The sequence below is a fragment of the Diuraphis noxia genome, unplaced genomic scaffold, assembly GCF_037042655.1.
Source record: "Diuraphis noxia isolate RWA-SAM2 unplaced genomic scaffold, SU_Dnox_SAM2 contig0001, whole genome shotgun sequence".
Classification (NCBI taxonomy): domain Eukaryota; kingdom Metazoa; phylum Arthropoda; class Insecta; order Hemiptera; family Aphididae; genus Diuraphis; species Diuraphis noxia.
The window spans coordinates 26,289,829-26,313,176 of record NW_028301711.1 but is presented as its reverse complement, the minus strand read 5'-3'; the positions used below and the strand labels follow the sequence as shown (position 1 = coordinate 26,313,176).

The following is a 23,348-nucleotide window of genomic DNA, read 5'->3' as shown; positions in this document are numbered from 1 at the left end:
TTTTAGTAATTAATATTTAATAGAATAAAAAAATCTTAAAACCACACAGAAAACAAAATTGTTTTAAAATTTAAACAATTGCACTGTTATAAACACGAATAATTACAATGGTATTTAAATTATTTATCTAATACGTATATATTTACGATTTTTTCTCTTACAAAATCGAGTGAGTTTCGATATAACAAATAATAGGTATAACAAACGAATGGATATACTAATTGAGTAAAATTGTTGTTAATAAATAAATAGGTATAATATTTTAATTAAATTATAAATAATTAATATACCTAAGGATAAGGCATACGAGTAGGTACCTTGTTTAACATACGCCATTTCTATAATTCAACTTATAGGTACTATATATATATATAGTCCTGATAAGTTGGAAATCATCAGCATGGCTAAAAATATGATTATAATTATATAATAATTTATTTGTTCGACATAATAAAAATAAGGGGGGGGGGGGGTTCCATATAAATTATAGACAGACACCAAAATAATAAAATATTTTTTTTTGTTTTTTAAATTATCAAAGACGCGTGGAAAGCTTCAATTTTACTTCAATAATATTGTTGGACGTCGTTGGCTGGAATCATTTTCCATAACCGTAATTGTTTAAAACTGAAAAATAATATTTACGAAAGTTAATATCACGTCATTTAACATTCATGTACAATGTACGATTTCTTGTATTAGAAACCTTAAATAATTGAGTCAAAATAAAATATAAATGTCGACATAAAAAGGTATACTATAACATATTTGTATAATAAAATTACGTAAGTTTCTGGTATCTATTGGCTTGGTGCAAGAAGGGCTAAAAAATAATACCAAAAATGAATATTATTGGGAAATTAAATATAAAAACACGCCCATTTTTAATATAAAACTTATTGAAAATATAAACTCATTTTCATAAAAATGAAGCGCTCAATCATAATGTTATTATTCATAATATATTTGTCATAACTAAATCTAAATTATCAAATTAAATTTTGGATAATGTTTTAAGCAAATTTGAAAAAAAAACTAATAATTCACTATGTGCACACTGTAGTTTAATATTTTGTATATATATAATAATAATACGTTGGCTTCAAAAGTTATTTATAACGTAAAAACAGCAAAAAATAAAATAAAATATAGATGTGTTGTATCTATAAAATTGTTGATTATAAAGCTTTTAGAGTCTGAGCACAGCGCACGTCAATGCAGATAATATATTTTCTTAGACGTTTGACTAGGTAGATCCATGGTAGAATTATTGCAGTGGGATCAAGAGAGAAATTCGTACAAGGACGAAATTGATTATATAGATTTGAAGTTTTTGAATTAATATTAATGCCGTTGATCGAGTCTGGACTTAAATCTTCTGCGGCGAACTTGGGCCATATTTACACGAATGATCCATTATTATTTAAATTATTCAAATATTATATGATAGTATAATATTACATTATAATTACACGTACTATATTATTATGTTTTTGTGTACATACTAACTATATATTAATGTATAATACGTACCGTTAAATTCTTTTTCAACTGTCACCAGTAGTTCATGCCATTGAGGTCCAGTAATACGAGGTACGTCCAACGTGCCACCGTAGCATTCCGGTAAACATGGTTGGTATAGGTGTTTGTGCAAAGACACTCGGTCGGTACCGTGGAAGATGATCTGTAACCATTTTAAAATATTTTATTTTCATTTGTTATATGGTATAAGTATTACACGACAACGTTTAATGTTTATATGGTTGGCAAACTATCACTCTTGAGAATATTATATTATTCTTTCTCCCTCCATATAAAAAAAGTGAATCTCACCCTCGACCGCAGTTTTTCCCTCAGGAATGGTTTGAAGAAGTTGAAGACGACGTTAAACAGAATCGGTTGGTTGACGATGTGGATTCCTTTGATCCTCGCAGGAACACTGTCCTGAAAACGACGTAAACACGACAGTATTATTTACTTATTTTCAATATGTAAGATGTGTTTTTGGATAGAACGAATACGCACGTATTCTCCATCAACACACTCAAATATAATTATTTCATAAGGGATACAACATTTGATCATTATTGATTGTTATTGTCGAAAAAATATGAATGATGTAAAAATCAAAACCTATATTTACGCTTTTAATTTAATCACTTGCGCCTATTGGGTTTTAACAGAAAATTATAACCTAATGTGTTATGTACCATTTATGCAGCTTCAAATTTATGAAGAACATTGAATCTTATGGTTCCATATTTCATTCGAATCAGACCAAATATCGCATCTAAACTTGTAAGTTTTATATTCTGAACGGAGCGAGGAATGTACCTATTGGTTTTACAATGATGTTTATTTCTTTTTCTTTTTCTGTTTAATTCTGTCAACACTTTCCCCCCCCCCCCCTAAACTTGCTCAAAAGTATCAAGTGTAGCATCTTTTCTGAAAGGTTATGTTCTTGAGAGCTGGGACCCGAAAGTAAGATGGACAAACATCCACCACCGAAATGCTGACCTACTTTTTTACATTCTTATATTATTATTTTTTTTTTTTTTTTTGAACTAATAGTTTTATGATAACAATATATCATTTAATATTTCACTATAGAAATAATTCTGATTTTTCGTACAGTAATATAATAACTAGTAAAATTATTTTTCTATAATTACCTATATATATACAGGGCTTAACAAAAAGATCTGAACAAAAAAATTATATGCTTATTAAACATATTATGACAAAAATTTTCAATATTGTATGATACATAAATAATTTAAGAAATATACTCATGTCAGCGAATTCTCAAAAATCATATTTTTAAATAATTTATTACGTTCCAAATGAATTTAACCAAAAAAACATATTGAATCATAAAAAATTCTAAAAACAAACTACTTGACTTAGAGTAGGTAGTATGAAATTTTTAATTTAACCCTGGTTAAGGTCAAGATGCGGATCAGAAGGGTCAGGGTCAGGCTTTAGAATCGACTATTTCATACTGCTACTTAGATAAATCTTTTTACCATAAACATTTTTCTTATAATCAAATTCACAAATAGGCTATTTTGAATTTATCCAAAAAATGTATTATTAAATTTACATTTTTTTATTTCAGCACTAAAATATATATATTTTTAAAAATATATTATACATGTAGCGCTAGGGTTACTTTATGAAAATAAAAATAAATAAAAAATATTAATTTGAACAAAAGTTATTCCAAAAGTCAGTTCTATATAACCTAACCTATACTGTAGTCACCAATCAGAAATCTCAAACATAATATTATCAACTGTACTTACTAATTATATGATATAGATTATTATTTACAATTTATAACTATGTACCTATACGAATTATTATCATTATATATTTTTAAATTTATAGATTCTCCTTACTAATCAACTATAAAACATATTGGTTTTTTAGGCCATGTACTTTAAACATAATATATAGGTTATAATGTTACAAACCCATTTTTCTAAAATAATAATACATAATAAGTACCAAATTAAATTGTTATAAATATGATCATTGACCAATGTACCATCGTGACTTTAATAGAGCTTGATATCTAAAAATACCTAACTAGTTATATATTGTACTAGATATTATATATATAATGTGTATACTATATTATAAACTTATAAATAACTATTTACAAAATGTCTGTTTTAAATATTTTTTGATTCTTACCTTTGGATCTATAGGTTTTTAAATATTTCTTTTATTGAGTTTATGCAACTTTACGAGGATGAAAAATGTGAACGATTAATCAAAGCTTAGAGTTCGTAAGAAAATCATTGTTTTGTATAAAAATCATATATTTTGTGATTTTTTCTAGCAACACTTTTTTTTTTTAGGTCAAAACAGTTATTTTATATGAGAATTATAAAAATTTAAAATCATTCAATTATTTACATTTTTTATATTTAAATAATTTACTTTTTACAAAAGAAATAGTACAAAACAGTTATTTACTGTTTTTACTGAAATATTAAAAAAAAAAAAGGAAATCATATTACCTACCTGCATATTTACTAGTTTAAGAAATATTTAGAGAATATTTATTTTTAATAGGTTTTTTTTAGATCAAAATATTAGCATCATATTTTAAGTTTTTATCGAACCTAGAAATCCACTCTTTACCCATACCATATATTATGTCTTTGCCTTACGAAAACCATGGTTCTATTTCTATAAGCATATACCTCTAACTTGTAAAACTAATTTTTTTTTTCACCGCCGTAAATTATTATTTTTATTATATTTGAATGTCATTAAACAAGCCTATATACAGTATGCGTGCTTGTAGGTTATTCATGTAATTATCATCATGATCCGTACTTGAAGCCAGTCAACAATCCGCTTGGCGAACGGTGGGCTAAACTGCCAAGTCTGTTGCAACGACAAACCGTCCATGTCGAAAATTACTTGGGCTCCGGCTATTTGGGTGGCTGGTTCCATTATGGCTGCTTCGAGGAATATCACAGCGCCCTTGTACACTTCGTCCAACGAGCACTTCTTGTGCTTCCATTTCTCTGGAAAACCAAACAAATAGGTGCACGTCAATAAAAAAATTGTCACACTACGTACGCGTAATGGTCCCTTTTTATTTTGTTTTTGTAAATCTGACCAGTGAATCATTTTTATTAAGAATATTTTGCGATCAGCGATCAATTTATACAAATTTAAAATAATAAAAACCACCGGAAAACTACTTGATTTACTGTTTAGTAAACTCCGAGTGAACAAACTAATGGAGTTGTTATATTTTAATACAACGATAAATCATTATAAACGAAAAACGATTCTGAGCTAGATGGTGCGTCAGCATTTTTTTCGAGGATATTTTATTAAAAAGAATGTACTACTTATGTACCTACTTCAAACCTTCTTAGGTTCTTGAATAGTTATAAATAAAACTTACGAGGAACGATTCATTATAATTTCACCATTTTTGACCAAGAAAAAAAAAGTTAATCAACGTTTATCAAAAAAGTTCTAAAATAATGCTAAAATTCAAAATATATTTTACAAATTAGTCAAAAATATCATTAACATTTTTTTTTCTTTTAATGATTTCTAGAAAAATGTATTGTAAATATTTGGTGAAAATTAAAAATTCTACAGTTATAGCATCGATAAATTAAAATCAAAAAACAATTTTGATTTTGATAAAAATAATGTCGTGTACATATTCCCGTCTCCTAGCTGTCTTTTTTTGAATAATTTTGAAAATTACAAAGAATTGTTTATCCCAAAGTACCAACTAGATCCAAAGAGGAAAACCCTCAAAGCTATCTTCGACGTTTAATGTTGATGAGTTTTTTCTGCTTAAAAACATTTTGATCGACTTTAAAAGCTCAATCTTATAAAATATTTACATTCATCGCTCCACTCAGACTCTGAAATGTTCTTTAATCTCAAAGGTTATATATTACTATAAACAAAAATGTTAAATTATATGCTACACTTGGCAAACTGCCTTTTTATAAATTATAATGATAAATAATTACATTTAATGATTTAAACACTAACTCAACAAGATTAATATTATTAACAGTAAGTACATAACTTACTTCCTAATTCGATAACTAAAATCCTGCGGCCACCTTGGTCACGTTTAGGTAAAACATGCAGTATATCGTGATCGAAAATGTTTTTCTCAGTCTTGGGCGAAAGTCCATCGTATATATTAGAATGTTTTACTTTGAACTGATAGTATTGTTTGATCTGTAGATGAAATTAAGTTGTATATTATATTGCAGTAATTGATTAAATATTATATAATCGAATCCAATGACCTACCAGCTTGTATGCGCTTTCCGGATAGTATTTCGTTGGACGAAGAAAGCGAATAAGCCACGCTTTATTGTCGATGGGCACTTTTAGATCATTGTCCTCTAAAATATAATAATAACAACAATGTTTACAAAAAGCATTTTATTTATTTAGCGTAATAACTAAGAACAAAAGTGTAATATAATATTTCAATATCAGTTATTTTATAAACAATTGAATAACCCTTATCACTTGGCTATGTATGTATAGGGTACCTACATTCATTATTGAGTACTAAAAACCGTTTTATGTCTTATAAAATAAATGTATATATGTAAAGTCTTAAATTTAAATCATGAGAAATGGAGTTTTAAACGACGTTTTAATGTTTTTTTTTTTTTGGTCTTTAAGCCTTTGAATGTTTCAGCATGTCTTTAGATAGTGCCTATATTATCAATGTATATAAATGTTAAATCTACATTGTTTCTTGTGGTTTTTATAAAATATAATGTAGTTAACGATGTTAAGATTAAGATTTTATTACAAGTATTAAAATGTAGTTAAAAACGAATGTTGGTTAATTGTTTTTTCTGTTGTTTAAAGTATTAAAAAAAAAACGCGAGAAAAATGTCAACGTTTCATTCTTAAAAAACACATTTCCATTTGGGTTTTAATTGTATTTATTTATTTACGATTTTAGCGGATGTAAAAGTTATTTTTTTTAAAGACGATTAAATTTAAAAAAAATATACAATATGAATGTATATAATACTTATATGTGCATTACAATAGCCACATTGTATTGTATATAATATATACTATATAATGTATACCTATCCTTGATTAATCGTGTGAGGCGTATTAGGTCGGTAAAATCAACCATTTCAATTATAGGTATCAATACCATTAAAATATATAATAATTCAAGTATACCAAATTTAAAATAAATAAATGTTAATTATATAAATCTAAGTATTATAGTATATTATTTTAACTTATTATTATTGATCAAGTATATAGGCACACATGGAAGTATATTTTGTATTATCATCACGCTACGTTATTATAAGATATAATATGAATTGAATTAATAATTTTTTTTTTAATAATTTATCCTTGGTAATGTTTTAGTAATTAGTATTATATTATAATCGGACCACGCATACTATAATATATTAATATGCATTTTATAGTTTTATATTAATCAATCTAATCATATAGTAAGTGAATATAATTCCCTTGTATGTTATATTTTACACAAGATATACAATTTTATAATTTTTATTTAAACATATTACTCATATTATTTTATTATTAGAGGGAATTACAAGTTAAATAATATATATATAAGTAATATATAAAATTATAGTAAGAATTTTTATAAAATAGATACTTATACAAAGTAAAATAACTGACATTATGTTAGAGACATCATTATAAGGGTGGCTGCGCTAAGCATTCGATTTATTGTGTGTTTATGGCGATGTGAAGTGGAATGAGATGAAACTAGGAAGGGTATTTGACTTCTGGATAAATATAGTGTACGCCTTAAATGGTAGTTAATGCTGATAATGAGATTAACTGGATTATAATAAATATATACAGAGTGATTGTGACCCTATTGGCATTTTGTATGTTTAAGTATATATTCAAATTCTGATTTATTGAGATTTTTAATAAATCTGTAGACCATATTTACGAATATTCGAGATTTTTTATACTACTTAAGGATGATCTTGTAACAATAAAAACTTCTGTTTTCAAATAGGAACGCTTTTTTTTTACTTTTAATTATTCAGCAGATATATTTTTTGAGAATTTTTATGTATTTATATCTTATGTTCTATAATCTATAATCTTAATCAAAATTCAAACAAGTACTTTTTGAGTTATATTAATTTTATGTAGGTACTAGCTATGTCTATCGTCTAAGATAACGCGTTATGTAGAGGTGGGAACTTAAGTGATTTTAAAATGTTAGTAATTAATATTGTTGATTTAACAATATAAAAAATTTAAAAAAATTATCCAAGTGCAATACATTTTACAATTAATATTACATGATATAGTAAATATTTTTGTAAAACTATTTTAACAAAGGATTATTATTCTTAGTATAAGCATTTTAATAACTCAATATATATATTGAGTATATATTGAGTATATGTATATATATATATATATATTCATCAGAATTTTGATTTAGATACATTTCTAAGAAAATTATCGACTAAATAAATTTCACCAAAAATTAGGGTTCTCATTTAAAAACAGAAGTTTTTATCACTACATGACCATCCTTAAGTGGTACAAAAAACCTCAAGTATTCATAAATGTGATCTTCAAATATATTAAACAATTCTAAAAACCAGAATTTTCATTTGAAGTCAATATACAAGCTTAAAAAATCACCCTATGCATAGACAACGAATACATATACATATTCTACATATTAACATTGATATTCGACCAATTAAAATAATGGAAAACACTTTTTTCCACTTCAATCGATGGAAAAGAGGGCGTATTTCAATTGTCGTTAAGGCGTTTGAATTATTACCCTTTCATTACAATTTCCCAATTTTTTATCTTTTATTTTTTCGCCAGCGGAACCTAGTTATTTAGTTAGTCTTGTATATAATTAATAATATATACATCGATGACGAAGAAACAGAAATAAAGAATAAATATGAGTAGGAAACGTGGACAATTGATATATTACGCATAGTCAAATCACCTGTGTGTACATGCAACCACATGAACGCTGCTTATTTTTGTTCGTTGTAATAATGTAACTCATATTATGCTTATGGGAAATTGTTAATGTATAAACGATGATTTAAAATATAGGTCAGTGTAAGAACAAAAAAAAAAACATTATCAATGGCAATGACATAATATAGAAAATCCCCTATTATTATCTGATATTGTTTTTCATCATTTTAACGCTGCAGGCCGTTCATCGAACAAAATATATCAGTACAAATTTTATTACTTCTATACAAACTAATTTTTACTTGTGTAATGGACTTTAGACGAATTAATACGCGCAATAAGTATTAGGTGCGCAACAAGTGTACTAATATTTTAAACGGCATACAGTATATTATTAAATAATTTTGAAGCATGCATTATGTCTGTATTATACCAACTCGAATCGGGTAAAAATATTTATCACGTGGCTCAATGTCATTGTACTATTATTAATCATTATTGAAGTTAAGTGAGTAAAAAGTTTTCGTGTTAAATTACATAACGTATCGGATGTATATTTTAAGGCTTAACACGATGGCTGCAGATGGGTATGATTATAATGTATATTATGCGTGACATGATAATAATATATAGGTACCAGTGTACCACGTATGATGACTGCTAGAAAATTGTTTAAATTTTGAGTTTTTATGATCTATGATATTGTTCATTTTTGTTTTTTTTGTTTTTGTTATTCTTATTTGTGTTTATTGCCTACTTAATACTACGTTATATTATACATTTATTTTTAATGATATCATATAATAATATAGGTACGTGTCGTAGATAAATTGTTTAATTATTCTTACATATTAAGCAATAATAACGGATGCCCCTCTAAATAAAAAAAAACATATTCGTGGTCCGTTTACAATATAGGCGCACGTCTTGCGAGCAATCAGGAGTGACAATTATTAAAATATTATTATATGTAGTGTCTTGTAAGAAATACGAAACCAAAATAATTATTATTCTAATCAACGTTAACAAAACACGTTGCATTATGACTATAGTTTTAATTTACATTCTTATTTCAAATCTATAAAATAGTGTTTTATAGGTTGCGTGTAAAATGTGCGTACTTTCAAGTAATTCTTTCAGCTCAGCGATCGATTTTTCTTGCTGTTCGGGCGTTTCTCTCAGTTCTTTGACAGCCACTTCCAATAACTCTGGTGACAAGTCGTCATCGAGTTCCAAACGGAGCTTGAAGTCTCCAATTTGTAAGCACGGCAATTTATCCAAATCCGATAAAAATGCCTCGCATCCTGTGAAGAATAATAATAAAAAATATTAATCGAAATCGACACGTAAAACGTACTCAGTACACTCGTGAGTTTATACATATATCATATGAAATTTATATGTCTAAAATCCAGTAAATTTTAAAACTATACAATTTCTATTTAAAATAATAATAATAATAATTGATTTCACGTTGCCTAATCAAGTCCCATATGTTTATATTGAAAATAAATTGGTATATTTTATAGTCATATAGACTTATAGACACCTACTATTTTAATTGTAAATATACATATATACCTTATATATTATTTAACACATGATAAGTGTACTTATAGTTTTTGTATAAATTGTGTTTATATTATAATAATATATTTTAAACTATTAGATATGAAAAACCATATATGAGTGGTTTAAGTGATAGTCTGTTATCCATTATGCTTTTTACGTTTTTAGTATTCGTCTTATTGTATTAGTTTAATGTAAATAAAACTGCGATTCCGGAAAAAAAAATATTAAATTAATAATAATATGTATGTTATATTGGGTAAATATTAGGCACCTAACAATTATATTGGTGACCGCTTGATAATGGTACTTTCAAGTGTTGGTGAAGCATATCCAGCCATCCTATCAGAATTTTCGGCTCAAATATAATTCATAATTTACATAAACCTAACCAGGATTCTTTAGTTAAATTATATTTCCTCGAGACAAACACATTTCATTAATCAAATTTTAAAAATACATTCAATCCAGTATATAATAATATCAATAAAAAAAGAAGATCAAGTTTAGTATATTATAATCATTAAAATATTAAACCACGCAATAAATTAATAAAAATAATTTAAATATTGAAACGTCATTATTTTAATTGTTTAATCAGTGTTTTATTTACTATTATATTTGTGATGGAATCTCAATATTAAAGATATCAATATATTTTACATACGACCTACCAGATATATAGTAGTTAAGACATATCTATACAGATCCAGTATTCGGTGGTGGCCTTTAAAATGTGTATTTATACGGTACGGTATAATAAGCAACCCCTTAGTTGGATCCATCCCAATTATAGTTTTAAAAAAAATGTATACATTTTTTAAAATACTTTTTTCAATTAATCCACCACATCATCTCTGTAGATTGTTGATTCGGTATCGCGAGACCTTGGAGGTTTTATCCGCTGCGGTAAATGTCGAACACGTGTCGCGTACCAATATTTTAACTCTTTTTAGTTTTTACCTTTACTTGCAGCAGCTATTTTCATAATATTGTATTTGTATTCATCTGGGACTTCTACATGTTTGACTTTACAGTTGCAGTGATAAATGCGCGACGGAACTACGTGAATTAAAGTACATGTGGTCACTTATCTCGAAAAGATCGTGTAACTCTGTGCTCTTATATTATAATATTGTACATTTGTAAAGATATACGTAATTGTATTATATTTTATTACTTTTGTAATTCTCGCGTAGACGGCTATTATATCGGGTCCGTGGAAACCAAACTAGACTCGACTTTACACAACGTTACACAATCAAAAATGATTTTTTTTTTTATATAACCGAAACAAACCAAAAGCCAGACTCTGTGTGGACTCTGCGCATTACAAAACAAATAATCACCGACATGAATGAAACCATTGCCACTTAATACAATAATCCTAAATACATATTATACGACGAGTCGAGATCGGTACGAAAATGCGCTTTCATGCAAACGTGGTAACGTGGTAACATGGTAATATTCTGTCCATGTAGTCATATTAGGAGACACATGTTATATATACTCTTAATAACCGGTCTGACTAGCCAACGGAATGATGATAATATGTATACGCCGACTCGTATGATGATATTATATGTTATTATTATGTGGTAAAAATATCGACGGCAACTATAACATACAGGATGATTCAATAACAATGGTTCCTCATCCTCATTTTTCCATTTAACCCCAACGAAGTTCATTTGTCTTTTGCTGATAAATGAATATAATATGAATATATACACGAAGACCGTATTTAGAAACTTTGAGATTATTTGTACTACTTATAAAGAGTGTCCAGTACTATGATATATTCTGTTATTCGTTTTTCAAATGAGAACCTTCCTTTTCATTGTTAATTATTTTGAGAGATAATTATTATACTTAGAGTCTTAGACCATTCATATAAACTAATAATGTCAATAAACTAACGTTAGGTATACATGTTTAAAATGTTTAAATTATTATGCTCCTATTATCTATATTATACACTAATAATTTGAAGCGTAAAAATTATCTGCTAAATAAATTTATGTGCCAAGGAAAAGAAGATTTTTTAATAAAAGCAGAAGTTTATAAATTCACAGGACACCGCACTTAATTGTACAACAAAATCCCAAGAATTTTAAAATATATACTTTAAATGTATAGGTAGTTAAAAATTCTAATAATAATCATATTTTCAATAACTATAGTGAAGCATTATTGAAGAAAAATAAGATGATGAGCATGCTAGGTGAATCACTCTGTATATATATGCACACAATATTATTTATAGTCGAATCTGTTTCCGTTATTCAGTATGACTGTTCAGGAATCAGCACAACAAGTTCATTCGTCCCATGTAGGTACCAACTGCAGCAGTGGTCAAACTGTCAAAGTTGTTAATAAAAGTAAAACGAATGCGTGCGGAAGTGTCGCATATAATATAACGTAGGTATAAACTACAAAGATTAGTCTCGTTTTCAATAAGTACGTATAAAAGTAATAAGTATGTAATTATACTTTGTGTTTGTAACGTCGGTTGCATTAAATACATAACTTATTGTGTGTATACAGGTAATATATTATTCGTGATTATATCATTAAACAGACTTCATTAAAATAATAAATAAGTAAATCAAGTAATAATACTGATGTGCTTTTTTGAATGATAGACGGTGGGGATTCCTGATCACCACATAGACTAGAGGTCCCCACTTCACGGCCAATAAAACTGAATTTTACGTTCTAAACCACAACATTTTACATTTGAGTTAATAAAATAAAATTGTTTTAAACAATTATAACTTTTAATATCATTATTCAAAATGTTTAACTAGGAATTAGGAATCTTTACGCCCAAGGGGCAAAGGGATTATGCCCAACGAAGCCCCTTTTTATTTTTAAGTCGTATAATACTATGGTTAGTTATTGTGCTATGATTATACACTTATACCAATAATAGCCATGTCATTTTATTGGATCGAGTGCGATTTATTTCTTCATCTTTAAGATTTGATGCATTAAAACATGATCCGTATTAGAACTCGATTATATTATTATTATATTAGTTTCTACGAGGCCAAAGAGTGGATTTCATTCCATCGTTTTACATAACCTGTCTTAATATATTATACTGGAGGTCATTTTTTGTGAAAATTAGCATAATATAATTCCATAAGCATTCCGATGATTTTTAACGTGCAACGTATTTTAAATTATTACAAATGACAAATTTAGGTTTGTTAATATTTATAATAGTTTTATTTCTCAGAGGTTAGGTTAGGTGAAGTAGAAAATATTGTTTAGTTATAGCTACCGTGTCTGACTGATAAAATTATATAAATCAGCCCGGCGAGGTATCGAGTTGTACTCGGTGTGCCGCGTAAAATCTACATTCATTTGAAAATGGATCTTTTAAGGCCGTTTAAAATCCTAAAACTCGGTGGGCCGATCCGGCGCTGACTATGACCTAGAATCCTGCTTACGTCCTACAATTTTATTTATGGAATCATAGTTATTGTTATACTATTATGGTAATCGCATGATCGTAGAAACGTTAATTCATATTTCGTATTCAATTTTTAAACAAGCAGACATACTATACGAGACAAATTGCCACGAAAATCTACTGTACAACAAAAAGACACAAAAATACATATAAGTCGTAAATTAAAAATGTTTGACGTGTTTTCTTACGTACGTATTACTTGGTATTATCATGTTGGCTCGGCGGCGTGTGTAAAAGGGGGGTCAACCCCCCACCTTGAAATTAATTTCTTTTATACGCCATTGTGTAGGCCTATAGGCTATATGTATCGACTTAATTATCTACCTAGTAAATAACGACAACTCGCATGTGTCGAACAATATAAGAAGTATCTATATAGTTTTATTTTTGTAACTAGAATTAATTGACTAGTGATCCAATTAAGTTATAAATATATTCCAGTTAAATGTAAAAAAAAATTTATAAAAGAGGGTAGTGATACCCATATGCACTGTCTCTGTCTTACAAGTGCGTATAACATTTCAAATTTTATACTCATCAGATCACGTTTAGCCCGTTTAGGTCCTTTTTAGTTTAGAATTTAGAGTGAATCGACCTCTTATAAAATTTAAATGTAAGATTATTATTTATAATCTGGTCAATCTCCTAGGCTTTTTACCATATTTTAATTTAAAAGCGAGTTATGTGTATCTTAGAATTGTAAATTGTTTGTACATTTTTAAAATAATCATAACTTGAGTTAAAATAAAAATGTGATATAAATCCTACGAGATTGACCTGATAATAGTCTGACTTTTAAATTGCATAAGTGATATTTAATCTAAATTTTAAACTTACAGAGCTCAACGTGATCTGCTGAGCGTAATTTCGCCATGTTCCGCAACTCGTAAGACGGAGAAACCACATACGAGAATCGCGTTACCTTATTAAGACGAAAATAATGAGTTTAATTATATATAAATCAAACGTCAATAATGAAAAGATAAAAAAGAATCCGAACATATTTCATTCAACATTGGACAAAATTTGAACGTATAAATAAACAAAAAAAAAAGAAAGTAAACGGTAATAGGTAATAATAATAATAGACTATGCCATGAAAACATCGTAGGTACAATTTAAAATTGGTAGTTATTCCTCAATCCTTGTAAGTCAGGCGTTCAAGGTAAACTACATCAGTGATAATACGAAAGGCTGATATAGACAATATAATATGTTCTAATAGGTATTATTATTATTATAGTGCAAGAGATAATAATTAACTGCACAGTTAGTTGTTACTGTTACCAATTAGTAATACATTTTTTCACTGATTATATTGTGATGGATTTCACTAATCACTAATCAGACCGTTTAGATAGTGATTATAATATTATGTGTAATTATAAAATTGGTATATAGCTCACCAATATGATCGGACAAACTGAAATCACTGGATTTCTCGAGGTTGTTTTGAATTTTTAATGGACGAGTAAAACAAAAATAAAACCTAACAATCATAACCATATACCTATTTTACATTTAGACTTTTAGAAGCCGTTTTAATGACAAATACTATATAATTATAGACAAAAAATCACTATTTAACTGACTTTTTTTAAAATAATATTTTTGGAAAATCTCAAAATAAAGTAAAATACGTGCATTTAACATTTTGCATATTTTCATTTTAAATAAAGAAAACTATTTAAATATTCGTATGTATGTTTTGGTTTTTCTTATCTTTGCAGAACACTTTCTAATAGATATTATAAACTCATACATTGATCGTACCTATATATGTATACTAAAGAATAAAAAATCAAATATGTTTTTTTAAGCACATATAATAACGTTTCAATAAGAGGACTAAGAGAAGTGCAGTTTGAAATTTTGAAGAGGCAAAGCGCGTGACCGCTCTTCCAAACTAAAATTATTATTAGTAAATAAAAACTATTTGCTCAATATTCGAAGTTTGGGTGTCAAATATTCTGCAGTACTATTCTACACACACATATTTATGTGTTTATAATTATAACGAAGGTCTATTGACGATCACTATATCATTATGAAATTAAAAGGATTTGTTTTAAATCGGCTGAAATTATGAACTATGTTTTTACTGCAGGTAATTGGACCTACTCAATCTATCAACACGCGAAAGCGAGTACCCGTGAATCTAAAGCCGTTTAAACGTTACCATATATAAACGCAGTAATCACGATGATATATAATTAATAATGCAGCATGGTCATTCTCGCGAGCAGCGTCGACCGTGGAGACAATATAAAAAAAGCAGAAATCATACCGAACGCCGCGAAGACGACCGAAACAAACATAACTACAGCACGTCGGTGTCGTTTCGTGGACAGCGCCAAGGACACAATTATTATAGTTTGTATATTATATTACCGTATGTCGTACGTGATCGTACCGGAGACACAAACATTTAGAAATAACACATAACAACTCACCGTGAATAATGTAATATAATATTATTATGATGATCGAGCGACGATGATACAAACGCATCGGTTTTGACGTGCCTTAGTCGCGTATATTATGACGTTATAATAATATATCATATTTACATCATATACGAATATGAACACAATAACGCATGTTTTATTATTATAGTACCTAAATCGTCACGTGCTCATATCTCAATAACCAGTAATTCTTATACGAAGTATAATATATAATAAATAATAACAATACGTTAAGTGCGGAATTTTGTCTCTACCTAATTAGGTAGGTATAAGAACCAATTAAGAAGAAAACGTACATCACCCACGTGTGTTGTCTCAGTCTTATAAGCTTACAACAGAATATTTACGTTCAGCAGAATCAGTTTCGTGTCGACGGTTTCAATATTAGAACGAATTGACCTTCCGAATTATAAGCATTTCTAAATTGTAATATTTAACATTCCTATTCATGAGTTGTTTGAAAATTAAAGTATCGTAAAAAGTCCCAACCTACTAACTCGGTAAACTTTTTTCCCCTTAAATTTTAGAATAGTTGATATAATATTACAATGTTAACTGGCAACTGCAAAAATAAATCGTTTCGGTCAATGCAAATGTTCTAATAACGTTTTATAAGCTTATAATAAAACGGAGACAACGCGTCATGTCTTCCCATGGTATGGTAGCAGGAACATCTTCTCTTGTTAGTGTGACGATTTGTGTTAAGTGATATTGAATTATTTGTTATATTGACATGTATAAATTAACGCATAACGAATACTGCGATCACAAGATTGTTTATAAACTGTAGTTTTTACTTCTCAAAAATATTAATTGTATAACGCGATTTTCGTGCGATTTTATCCACCTGTCCCTCGTAAATAATATTTATAGTTGTGTGATAAATTAAATTTACATAATATTTATTCGTTTTTGTTGTTATCTTATATTTTTATTTTTACGTCAGTTTATAAATATATTTAATATATTGATACGATCAACAAAATAAAATTACGCATATCGCTGTTTAGATGCACATTTATTATTAATCTACAAGTCTATACAACGATCATATTGTTATTTATCATATTATTCATCACGTAATAATTAACAAATCGAGGAAACAAAAAGTTCACGGTCGCACAAATATATTTTAATATTCCCAAAATTATAGGGCTATTTGTGAAAGGATTTGACGAGGAGAACGTGTGAGTGCAATTCTCACGATACTGTAATAATAATGCGATCCCATATCATTATGCACGCAGTATAGGCTCTTGTTAATATCAAAATATGTCAAGTATAATGAGAAATATATGCATTATTATATAATAATATAATTTATTTAAGTGTTGAATAGCTACTCATAATTATTATTATTGTATTAACTTATTTTGTGAGATCGTAAACTTGACATTCAACTAGTTTACATATAAGCATAGGTGCAAATAGTGTTTAAGATTTAAGGAGGGGGGGGGCTAAAACCCAAGTTAAATAAAATTGAATAAATTTTAACTTTTAAACAACATTTTGGAAATTTTTGGGAAGCTTAGCCCCTAGAGAACCCCCTATTTGCGCCTATACATATGAGTATTATATGCAAAAGCCGATTTTCGATGAAATATTCACATGTCTCCGAAAAAGTACGATCAAAATATTATTATTACTATTATACTTCGTATTATAATGTGATTCGGCATCAACCAACTAAACAAAGAGATACCATATAATTTAATATCAACGCGTGATGTGGGTAATATAATATAACTGCCTACTATACGGATTACGAATTACATACTCGCATATCATTCTCGCGTATTGTGGAAATATATATCACACACGCACACGCACAACTCCACCCACTCACACTGCTAACCTAACCGCTAACCGTTGATCTATACAGTCGTATGATGTGATGATTATAATACAATATGTCTGTGCATGTTTTTGTGCAATCGTCATGCGTATATACAGCGAACACGGGCGTTAGGTCGGTTTGGTTAAAAAAAAATTGTAAAAATATGTCCTGCGTTTGAATATATTTTAAACGGTATCCGGACAATTTCTCACCGACTGTTTTTGGCGTAGTAGGACATTTTCCCCCCATTTTATTTTTTAAAGTTTATTATTGAATAATAAAATATTATTTATTATTTTATTTTTATTTTTATATTATATAATATTATTTCCTCCTTATTTATGGGATGTACATAATTCCACAAAGAAAAACATAGGTAGAACAAATAATATAAATGAAGGTTTCAATAATAAATTTAAAACTTTGGTAAGAACTCAGCATCCAAATATTTGTTAGTGCTTCGACTACAAAAGTCAAATTCAACGGCAATTAATATATTATCAAAAATTAAAACAGGTATGGTTTTTTTTACTTAAATAAATAAATATGAAAGACGATTACAAAATAAGTGCTTAAGAAATAAAATGTTTTTTACAAAATATATCTTTTTTATGTCGACATTTTTTAGACTATTATACTTATATAATTGTTTTACGTTTTATTATACAATTTTTATTATATTTATGAAAAAAAAAATGAAATTTTTAACCTATTTTACATTTATTTTACATTTTACTTATATACAAATTGTTTATATTTTATTATAATTATGAAAAAAAAAATGTAATTTATAGTATAAATTTATAAAGTTAATTATAGTATAATAAATTGATTATATTTATGAAAAAAAATAATATATTATTAAACAAAAAAAATAATTTCTTATTAAATAATAAATAATATTATATTATTCAATACTAAACTTTTAAAAAAAAAAAATGGGGGGAAAATGTCCGCATCGAAAATATATTGGGGAAAAATGTCCTACTACGCCAAAAACAGTCCGGGGCGGGGGGGAAATGTCCGGGGGGAAATTGTCCGCCATTCATTTTATACGTATTAGACGTATGGAAAAACTTACTTAATTATCAGATTGTGTTAGGAACGTGTCAGTGCGTGTCACGTATGATATTATACAATGTGGTTGTATAATAGTAGTATATAGGGGCGTAATTAAGAGAGGGGATGAGGGGGATAGATCCATCGCAAAACTTTTATTTTACTACTAAAATTGACACTGGTATAGTTCACGTAATAATTATTAATGTCATGAACGCTATACTCGTAGATGACCTCAGTGGTGACTTGAACTTTTTTTTTCCTCTAATCACGTTTAATATTTTTACACCACTACCCACCCTAAAATATAGTTATTTACTTATTACTGTAGGTGCATTATCTGCTGAGTACACATTACGGCTATATATTATTTATTATTTATAATTTAATATTTAAATTACCAACCTGGAAAAATTGTCCAGTCTACCTTTTCCAACCATAAGAAATTAATATTTTTGTGAATCACATGATTCAAATATACTCCCTTCGAGCCGCCACTGGACGACCTCATCATCCAGATACGTGTTAACGTTCCCATCGCAAACCATATTAAAGCAAATGGTATTATATATTTAAGTTAACGAGGTATTAGTTAATTAATCGAATACGTTCGATCAAAGGTTAGTAGAAACTTGTTAATTAAATAAAAAAGTGGTTTTCTCAAAAATTTCAGGGAAAACTATACATATACATCTAGATTTTTTTTAAATAAGTAACTAAGAATGATATATTGATCATTTTTAAAAGGTGTAGTACATTTTTTACCATTACTTTTTTGTCTTTTAAGCCTTTAAATCTGTATTCTGAACTTATTCTGTTTTTCTTGTATTATTTAAAATTCAGTATTAATAATAAGTATTATATTTATCACTATGTTGACACTGTACATTCTAAAATGATCAAAATTTACTTAAAAATAATATTAATAAATTTCTATATGGTGTCCTAGATAATACCTTTACAACAGGGATGGAGAACGTTTTTGAAAACCTTTTCAAAAAACGTTATTAAACGATAAACGAAAACGAAAAAAAATTATAGTATAATACCGTAAAAAAAATATCAAAAATTAATTTCTAAGATGTATTTTATATTTTTATTTTTTATACAATTGAATATTAAACTTCTGAGTTCAGAATTATTTTTATTATTTAATATTTAGTAATAACTTTAGATATCTAAAATAGTGTTTCACTTTACGTATTTAGTATTTACTTACTATATGTAGTCTTTAGTTCTTTACTAATGCACTTCTTAAAAATAAAAACGTTTCAATTTAAAATTTTTAATTTTCTAATTTTCATATAAAATCTAAATTATAATTTTGATTTAAAGTTGAAATATTAAGAATTTTAATTTTAACTTTTAAGTGTATATTCCTATATTAATTGTTACTATTTTAAGTTACATATAAGAGTATATATAAAAAAAGAAAATTATCAAAAACGTTATTTGTAAACAATATAGAAATATAACTTTTTAAAAACGTAATAATCGAAAACATTTAAAAACTTTAATCAAAAATTAAAACTAAAAAATTAAAAACGTTTTCCATCCCTGCAGTTTAAAATGTTTAAAAATTATAAAAGGTCAATGTACTCTACTATCAATACATTCAAAAGTAACAACACACTGTTGAAACCAGTAAACGAAAATTTGATATGTCATACGTGTGTAATACTGCAGAGACAACACAACATGTAGGTGTGACGTCCTCCTAATTTATATCAATGTTTTAGATTCTTTTATTCTTTTACTTTTTAAATACGATATCAAATAAACAAATGTATGGGTGTTCTGGATAGTATGAATGATTCACAGTCATTTTATACCGTACTCCTGTACTTGTGTACTTACTGTAAGTACAAAATAAGTTATAAGTTACAACTCGGACACTCGGACAACTCGGATATTATAATGTGATATTTTATCAGAAAAATTAAAATCAGTGCCATTAGATAGGTACTTGGTATAAGCTTAAAAAGACCGGTATAACTAAAAATATAGTACACCGCTATATAAGTTATTTAAAAAAAGCGAACCGCTACTATTACATGTTTATAGAATTATTATTCATAAAAATGAACGTTTTCTTTTCCAGAACAAATAACATAAAGTGAAATAAACTTTTAAAACATAATTTTATGAACCTTATTGTGATTGTTCTATACATTAAAACATTATACAATCACAGACTATTAATTATATATATATTTGTAGAAAAATGTAAGATTCTATTTATAATTTATAAAGTATACTGGCTAATATTATTATAAGTAGTAGCATACATATAGATTTAAATATCATGTCTCATCGTTTGCATTTTCTGATTTTCATAATTATAATTTATAGCGCTAGCACACAATTCACTATCCGTTCTCAATTTCTCAAAAAATCCGTAAAATCTATAGAAAACTTTTACTATTAATCTTGCATTATTTAGTAACCTCGCTACTGTCTGTGAAAATATAGAAGTTTAAAATCTCAAAACCCGAGGAAAACTTCAGTATTTTTAAATTGTTAAGTTTCCGGTCATACTCGAGCGTATACTGTAGTTAATCTTCTAGCTGTGAAGCCTCTCATGCATATAATCATATTGCTTTAAGCCTCGGATCAGCCAAACGCTATGTAAACTCTGAGAAACACCCAGCCGATTAGTGTCGAAAATAGGAATTATATTTTCAGCAGGGCCACCTCAAAGGGGGGGGGGGTCAGAAGGACTGATGGTACTGAGGCCCGGACTTTCGAGGGGCCCGGCGTTCATACAAATAATTACTTCAATATAATATATTAGAAAAAAATTAAAAATTAATTGTTGTACAAGAGATTTAGTTCTGTACCAGAGCCAAAAATATGATGAGGGGGCCTGATTTTCAATATGGCCAAGTATAGCACTAATATAATAGCTCTAACTAGAATTTTTTTAGGGAGCCGAGTGGTTGTAATCAAAACATAAACAATAGAAATCAAGATTGCGAAATTGTATTTTATTAAAATAGAGGTGGTTGAATTATTACATATATAGCCATGTAGGTATACAGAGTGATTCTTTTAAGTGGGTACACTAATTATCTCGAAAAGTATAGACTTTTTTCGAAATATTTTTTTACATGGTTTCAAGTTGTTAAAAAACCAACCTTTTTATTAAAAAATTATATTTTTAAATATTTTTTATCCTTATAATTTTTTAAGTTTTTTACTTTTTTGAATGACAACATAGAGTTTTAATTTCATATTCAAAAGCAAAATAAATTTTTCTAAGTATTTTGATTCATAAAAATCGAATTTAGGACGATTAGTTTATGAGTTATATGTATTTAAAGTTTAGAAAAGCGGAGTAGTGGATAAACACTTTGCGGGGTAACCCCGTACCACTCCACTCTGCCAATCTAAACATTAAATACTTATAACTCAAAAACTACTAGCCCTAAATTCGATTTTTATGAATCAAAATACTTAGAAAAATATTCTGCTTTGGAATATGAAATTAAAACTCTATGTTGTCATTCAAAAAAGTAAAAAACTTAAAAAATGATAAGGATAAAAAATATTTAAAAATATAATTTTTTAATTAAAACGTTGGTTTTTTAACAACTTGAAACCATGTAAAAAATATTTTGAAAAAAGTAAATACTTTTCGAGATAATTAGTGTACCCACTTAAAAGAATCACCTTGTATAATATAATTATTCTACAAGTTGTTTATGACAAAAGACCGTCCCATACACATTTCAGTACAATTGTCGGACACTATAATAGTTAATGTTTCACAGCACGGAGCTCACACGGCTCATCAGCGCCTATCATTATATGACCTTCCAAGGTCTGGGTCGATGACTATTAAAGAAAAACAATAACCAAGAACGAGATACGTAATAACCTAATTCACATATTATAATATGTTAGTAGGTGTTCAGATTTTTAAATTTAAAACTAATTACCTACTTATACAAAGTGATTATTGAATAACAACATTCATCATATTCTGTTAATAGTATTAATATTTTGAGAAATAATTTTTTTTTTACATATTTTAAATTCATTACAAAGTTAAAAATATGTATAATTTTTATTCTAAAATGTTGTTTTGTAATAAATTCAAAATGCATACTGTGCCTTGGGTGTGATGATCAGTCTCCAACGTGATTGAGAATACACATCCCTCATCGCCCCTAGTTCCCGGATGGGTGACCATCCAAATCCTTATAGTGGAAAAAACTTTGCCACAAATACACGTGTTCCCGATTTACTGTATCAACCATAAAAGCCCTAACCGTAACTTCTAAAAAAGCTAAAGGCCATAGTCACAGGCTCAAGACCAATGAAATCTTTTTACATATTTACAATATACTTTTCAAAATAAAGAGTGTTTACTAATAAAGAATTGACCAGTTTATTTACGCGTTTCACTTGCAATACATGGAATAAT

The 23,348-nt window shown here is 27.7% G+C and overlaps 1 protein-coding gene across 2 annotated transcripts in view; it reads right to left on the bottom strand.

The window, feature by feature from the left end:
* LOC107170776 (alpha-tocopherol transfer protein-like) overlaps window positions 1–23,348 on the bottom strand; it is a 48,914-nt gene continuing 25,566 nt past the window's right edge. For both annotated transcript variants that reach the window (XM_089216652.1, XM_089216653.1), the window contains exons 2-8: window positions 9,624–9,806; window positions 5,815–5,909; window positions 5,586–5,739; window positions 4,351–4,544; window positions 1,834–1,944; window positions 1,534–1,684; window positions 1–627 (exon numbers count right to left, since the gene is read on the bottom strand). In XM_089216652.1, the coding sequence (XP_089072778.1) occupies window positions 599–627; window positions 1,534–1,684; window positions 1,834–1,944; window positions 4,351–4,544; window positions 5,586–5,739; window positions 5,815–5,909; window positions 9,624–9,806 (917 nt within the window). In that variant the 3' untranslated portion in view covers window positions 1–598. The remainder of the gene's footprint in view (window positions 628–1,533; window positions 1,685–1,833; window positions 1,945–4,350; window positions 4,545–5,585; window positions 5,740–5,814; window positions 5,910–9,623; window positions 9,807–23,348) is intronic.